Source organism: Branchiostoma floridae, unplaced genomic scaffold (genome assembly GCF_000003815.2).
Source record: "Branchiostoma floridae strain S238N-H82 unplaced genomic scaffold, Bfl_VNyyK Sc7u5tJ_1285, whole genome shotgun sequence".
Lineage (NCBI taxonomy): Eukaryota > Metazoa > Chordata > Leptocardii > Amphioxiformes > Branchiostomatidae > Branchiostoma > Branchiostoma floridae.
The window spans coordinates 109,191-116,226 of record NW_023365693.1 but is presented as its reverse complement, the minus strand read 5'-3'; the positions used below and the strand labels follow the sequence as shown (position 1 = coordinate 116,226).

At 44.8% G+C, this 7,036-nt stretch overlaps 1 protein-coding gene across 1 annotated transcript in view; it reads left to right on the top strand.

Moving 5' to 3' along the window:
- The first annotated feature begins 309 nt into the window (after positions 1-309).
- LOC118407307 (zinc finger C3H1 domain-containing protein-like) overlaps positions 310-7,036 on the top strand; it is a 10,108-nt gene continuing 3,381 nt past the window's right edge. The window contains exons 1-8 of the mRNA XM_035807769.1: positions 310-747; positions 2,551-2,693; positions 3,079-3,349; positions 4,409-4,619; positions 5,222-5,456; positions 5,869-5,962; positions 6,360-6,440; positions 6,625-6,844. Coding sequence (XP_035663662.1) covers positions 386-747; positions 2,551-2,693; positions 3,079-3,349; positions 4,409-4,619; positions 5,222-5,456; positions 5,869-5,962; positions 6,360-6,440; positions 6,625-6,844 — 1,617 coding nt within the window. The 5' untranslated portion in view covers positions 310-385. The remainder of the gene's footprint in view (positions 748-2,550; positions 2,694-3,078; positions 3,350-4,408; positions 4,620-5,221; positions 5,457-5,868; positions 5,963-6,359; positions 6,441-6,624; positions 6,845-7,036) is intronic.

The window sequence follows — 7,036 nt, the reverse complement described above, 5'->3', positions numbered from 1 at the left end:
TAAAATGTAAAATAATTAAATGTTTCCTGTAATTAGTTTTAAAAATCGATTGATCTTTAATACAATGTGAGAAGTTGAACGAATTCAAAAACCAGCTAGACAAACACTGGAGCCATCTGAAGTATGAGCATGCGTAGCCGATGACCTGAAGTGTCAAGATCAGTCCACTACAGGAGTCCACTCCTCCCTCGACTGAAGATGGTATGCAGAAGTTGTTCTCCTTAGACGAACATAAACGGTTTGTCCCTTAAAAGTTGATGACCTTGGAAATCTCGCAGAGTCCCCGATTCTCGCGAGAGCAAACGGGAACAGCACGATCGTAGCGAAAAATGGCAGGACGGACAGTCAGAACTTAGTCATATTTTTCCGTAATTTGTGCCCCAAAATGGACCTAGACGACGACCAGGGCTCGTCTATAGAAGAAGGAGAAGTCCTAGAAGAAGGTGAGATCGACGAAGACGACGAAAATGTCGAAAGAACGGTGTCTTTCATGGGGAATGCGGGACCTGATGGTTTCGGTCCCGCCGATGATTTCCCCCCCGCCCCACTAAGAGTGGACTTCCGCCGTACCCGGGGACCGTACGACCCGCCCGGGCCCCGCGGGGACACGGGCTTCCCCCCGCCGAGGAACGCGCCGGACCCGCCCGGGGAGTGGCGCTTCCGCGAGCTGCTCAGCCGGAGAGGCCGAGGGTTCGGGCCCGAGGGAGTCAGCTTCCATGGGGCCATGAACCTCGGAGGGAACCTCGGGTGAGTGTATGATTGTTAATACTGGTATCAGGACAACTCGGCACCTGGGACAACTCGTCCCCTGTCAATCAGGACGACTCGGCACCTAGCCCAGGACAACTCGTCCCTTAGTTTAGGACATGTCGGCACCACATATACTCAGTACATCATTTGTGTAATTTGGGCTCGTAAAACACTTTTAACGATCTTGGAGCTCTAGTCGATCTCATGACTATAATTTTCACTTTGCTAGGCAGATATTTTCATAGCGTCGGCGAACTTGGGTGTGCTCTGAGCGGAACCGCTGTGACCTTGTCGGCTCCGGCCGTCAGTTCACCAGAGTCGGCTCAGACTAGTCAGAGACTACTGGATTATTTTTTACATTGTATACACGACTAGCTAGGCTAAAAACTGCATGACATTATGAAGCATACACTAAGCTTCTTGGTCTTTGTGAATATGCTCTGTTTCTGTAACGTTATATTTCAAATAAAGCTTACTCGTATTTTGAGTGAGTGACGCTTTCGGTCCTGTTCGTGGACTTAAAGTTCAATTGAAGAATACAATGAAAGTGTCCACCGTTCTTTCATGGCTGTATATTATCTATAGATACCCCAATTGGGGTAATTTTGTTGCTCAGACATGTCCAAAACTAAGGTGCCGAGTTGACTTGGGCTGGGTGCCGAGTTGTCCTGATTGTTCAGGGGCCCAGTTGTCCCAGGTGCCGAGTTGTCTCGGAATCGTTAATACTCCATCTGGAAGTAATGAACGAAGGAATTTCTTGTGTATTTTTCTTGAGACACTAGTCTGTGTTTGGATAAAAGTGACTTTCGTAATTTGTAAGGCTTTGTACGACTACGAAAACACACTAAAAAGCAGAAAAAGATCTATGTATAAAGTTATAACTTCAATTATTATAAGTGCATGTACTAGTATGTAACGTTGCGAATCAAAACATGAACATGATTATGATATTACTATTAGATATGAGGCGAGTCGTCTAAAAATCGAAAGTGAATGAACGCATGGAGGAATGAAATACTTCATGGATGAATGGGCAATTGAAAAATGAATGGAAATAAGGGCAGTTTACCAAACTCATAGGCTAAGATGTAAGATAAGAGGTGTAAATATGTTGTTCTGTCCAATACCTTGTTTCTGTGTAAGTGCGTTTTTGAAATGTCGAGTAGTTGGTGGAAATCGTCATCAATTCATCAGTCCTTCAGCCAGCAAGGTCCGTTCATGTTGCAAAATTCCAAACGGTTTTATCTTTTTGGCCAAGAAGCTTTTATCAAAGCTCCTTGGTTTGGCGTTCGCAGTGGAAATGCATAGAAAGAATGTAGATAATGGCAAAATATGTGAAGAATTCCTGCAGATTGTTGTGTAAATGAAGACAGTGTGAAACTGAGGAAGGCCCCTGCTGTGTGTGATGATAAGGAGTTCCACAACAATGGTTTGGAGAAGGAGACACGTCTTCAAGATGTTGTGATGGAAATTCTGTTTTTGCGGCTTGTTTGACAGTGACTGACTTCTCATCCAAAGAGTTCTTATGATATATATTCATTGAGTAAATGCTTGTGCGAACTACAAAAATATATCTAAACGACCATTAAGTTTAGTGGTCACATTCTCACAATGTCCAGGTAATCGTTATGTAGAAGTTGTTTGTGTACAGTACGATTTATGTAGAATTTGTGTAGATTTGTGTATAGACTATAGTACAATTTGTGTAGTATTTGTGTAGATTTTTGTGCAGTATGATTTGTGTTTTGGCCAGTACCATATTATAATGACTGTATAATCATTTCTTTTAAAATTTTCCAGCCCTCCCCCTCCCCATCACATGGGCAGAGGAAAGAACTTCCGAGGTCGGGGCAGAGGTCGTGGGTCACAGCGTGGGGGTCGAGGGGCGCAGAAGAACTTTGAACCCCCGAGAGAAGAACCCAGAGAGCCAAGACGGAGCTCACGTATCCTTGCAAACTTTATCCAGGAAAGCTCATCTATTTAATAGGACATTCCCTTATTTCTTATCTGTTATCTGGTTGACATATGTAGAAGTGGAGTACAGGCTAGTGTTAATATACCGCCTCTTACTGGGTGACAAATAGAGCTGTGTACCTAAGCAACTTTTAGGTACAGATACAGGTACAGGTACAGGTACATGGGCTTAGGTACAGGTCTGGACCTGTATCTGTACCTGGACTACTCGTTCAAATAATGATCAATCTTTGATGTTATTATCTAGGCCAGCTTCACTCCTCTGGCAGCTTTTGATTCTATCTTATGTATGCAACCGCTATCTGCTTGGAAATTACTACATGTTACTGTTTGACCCTTGACCTTACCCCCAAGGCCTGCGGAACAGACCCGACCAGCCCCTACAGGAGGCGGAACCATGGCTGCCGTGGATGAAGAAGTACTTCAACCCCAACACGCCTGCCGCGGGCTCGATTCCCCGCTCGAACGTGTACCCGCGGCCGCGTGGCGTGGGCAGGGGGATGTCGTCCGCGTCTTTCCTGTCTGGCGAAGGTCAGCTGCACCAACCAGAGCAGGACACGGACCAGTACAGCGATCTGCTGCAGAACTACAGGCGCATACGCTCTCAGCTCGAGGAGATAGAAAGGTACATGTAACAGCACTGTTACTGTGTAAGGTAGTCTGACAGTACATTACAGTACAGTACAGTACAGTACAGTACAGCACAGTATAGTAAAGTACAGCACAGTTCAGAACAGAACCAACCAGAGCAGGACACGGACCAGTACAGCGATCTGCTGCAGAACTACAGGCGTATCAGGTCTCAGCTCGAGGAGATAGAAAGGTAACAGTACTGTTAGGTACACTACACATGTAGTCCGATAGCGGATAACAACAGTACAGTACAGAATAGTACAGAACAGTACAGAATAGTACAGAAGAGTACAGAATAGTACAGAACAGTACAGCGATCTGCTGCAGAACTACAGACGTATCCGCTCTCAGCTTGAGGAGATAGAAAGGTAACAGAATAGTACAGTACAGAACAGTAGAGAACACTTGACATGACCTAACCAGAGTTGCAGAGTGCTTAGTGTGCTCTTTTTTGTCACTGTGGGAACAGTACAGTAGAGAACAGTACAGTACGGTACAGTACAGCACAGACCAGTATAGCGATCTGTTGCAGAACTACAGGCGTATCCGCTCTCAGCTGGAGGAGATAGAAAGGTAACGGCACTGCTGTGACTGCCTTAGCAAACCTTTTGTGGACTTAGTTACTATGGTCTATACGGGCATCAGGGCTGTCCTTTTGTCTTGGAACAAAAATATTCTTGTTGAGACGGGGAAAAATGTTACCCATCAGTCAAAAAAATGTGGACTTTTTACATGAATTTGCTGAAAATACATTTTTGGAAGCTTAAAAGAACAGTTAACGATGAATTGATAACAGAAATTAGCAACATGGAGTCTCAAAAAATGCATGGGACAGAAAAAATTCAAAGCTGGATAAGTATTTTGGCTGCTAATATCATTGTCACTGTGTATATATACAGCATTTCAATTTGGATAATGCCTTAGATTAATAGTGTAAAAGAACACAAGTATGTTGGTGGCTAAGCAATTTCATCGAACAAGTCACAGGTCAAATGTTTGTTTGATTGATTGGTTGATTGACAGATTAATTGATTGATTGGTTGATTGACAGGAAGGAGAAGCTAGAGAAGATGGGGATTCGGGAGTGGGACTTGGACAAGTACACTCGTGAGGAGAAAACCTCCAGGGACACCAGCCCTAAGGGGGAAGGTCAGGACTCAAAGGTCAAGAGAAGGTCGAGATCAAGGTCAAAGTCAGGATCAAGCAAGGCAAGCTCCAAAGCTGAACCAAAACAAGAAGCAGACACCCCAAAAGAGAAAAAGGTAGGTTATAAGAAGCTATTCTGGCAATCCAGAATGAACCTGTGTTGGCATATTGGGATAATCTGACTCCCTATTGCCATGGTGCTGTAATATGATATCCTATTGACATGATTCATCAACTTGAAGGCAGTTTATTGGAATGATGAAATCTGATGATGAAATCTGACATGCAGTTTCCATGGTTACATGACCCATCTCCTGTTGCTATAGTGACCTGACCTATCTCCTGCTACCATGGTTACATGACCCATCTCTGTTACCATGGTTACATGGCCCATCTCCAGTTGCCATGGTGACATGATCCATCTTCTGTTGCCATGGCTACATGACTTATCTCCAGTTGCCATGGTGACATGATCCATCTTCTGTTGCCATGGCTACATCAATAATCTCCGGTTGCTATGGTTACATGATCCATCTTCTGTTACGATGGTAACTGATCCATAACCCATTTCTTTATTGACATATGACCCCTCTATTGCCAAAGTTTAATAACACATCTCCATTGCGATGGTTACCTAATCTCCCATTACCATGGTTACAACTTACATGACCCATCTCCGTTGCCATGGTTACCAATCTCCCATTGCCATGGTTACCAGGCAGGTGATGGTGAAGATGAGGATGATGAGGAGCTGATGGAGTTGCAGCTGAGGCTGATCGCGCTGGAGTCTGCAGCAAAGGCTCGGCGGGACAGGACCGACCCCGAGGACGGGCAGGCTGAGGTGGACGACCTCGGGAAGGAACCGTCGCCCGAGGGGAAGGTCGCGACCTTGAAACCTGACCAGGACAAGGTCACTGCTGGTAGCCAGGCCAGAGGGAGTCCTCCCAAGAAAAGTGAGTTAAGACGGTACTTCACAAATATCTGTTGTATTCTTGTATCTGCTCAACGTGTAGAGCCAGCCTTTCTACAGTAACCAACCCCAAATTTTGTTTTAAAATCCATCAAGTGGATTGATATGTAAAGGAGTCTTCACTTCATAGTCGGAGTATAAAACCTGTTTCTACAAGATCTCTTCAGTGTCACTGACAAAAGATAGTGGATGCCACGCTTGAAATGTCTGACTGTTTCCAAAAATCCTATCCAGTTGCTTGAGTAATTTGTCGCATCTAGTGGAGGTGTAGCACATTTTTCTAACAGCTACATGCTACAATCTCCTTATCTATTTGTATTGTATCATGACAGTAGTACAGTTGGAACAGTTTAGAGTACAGCATAGAGTTTAAAAAGAGCTTCTTTTCCCCACAGATGTGACAAAGAGCAGCACCAGGAAGCTGCACCCATCCAAACCTCCCGGTGTAGCCCCACGTCAGACTACTCACACATCCTTTGGCACACACAGGTAAGCCGTTGTCGGTTTCTACAGCATTTAATATGATTAGTATAGTCCTATATTAATTATCCCTCGGATAGGACCTTAAATGGAGGTCCTGTGTTCAGGGAGAGCCGCACCCTGAGCTCGTAAATGAACCCCCCACACTTATCAAAAAGAGTAGGGGACCTTGCCGGTGTGAGCGAATCAAACCATTCAGACTTCAATGGGGAAGGGAGTTTCCCAAGCAGTCTCGTAACCCCTGCTTCTCCTACTGAGCCAGTTAGTCGAGCTTTCTGAAGCTCGATGTTTCTGACAAGAGATGCTGCTACAGTGAGTGTAGTTCAGTGCACAGAAGTGGTCAATGGCCTTGCACTGAGCAAACTCGGTTTAAAAAACAACAACAAACTATGTTCTATGTTCATAGTGTTCAGGAAAAGTGGAAGTGGAAGATGAAGCGAAAGAGGGGGCGGCCCAGCAAGCAAGACGAGATCCGGATGCAGACTGTGTGAAAATGAATAAGTGAATGAGAGTGTGTATATCTACATCCTATGTAAACAGTGTCCATGAAAAGTGGAAGTGGAAGATGAAGCGAAAGCGAGGGTGCCCTTGCACTGTCAGCAAACTCTGTTTAAAAAACAATAAGAAACAAACAAATAACATACTACATTCTATATATTCTATGTTCACAGTGTCCAGGAAAAGTGGAAGTGGAAGATGAAGCGAAAGCGGGGGCGGCCCAGCAAGCGGAAGAGAGACGAGCTCCGGATGCAGCAGCAGATGGAGGATGAGGAGGAGAGAGAGAGGACCAGGAGGACGGAGGCGGCCAGGATCCGTAACCTTGGCAACCACGCGGAGCAGTACAAACGCTTCATGGAGTTTGTGACGGAGGCTCGGGATGGCAGCCCCCACGTAAGTGCCTTAGGTTTGCTTTGCTACAGTAACTATACTTCACAATTAGAAAAAGAGAATGGCATGCAAAATTTATAGAGTAAAGAGACTTTGGTAGAAAGAAGTCTTCAAGTAGATTATGCCCAGGTATTATGATGATGATGACGACTTAGGAACTACTGATTTGTACGTAATCAGATATTTGTGCCTTTG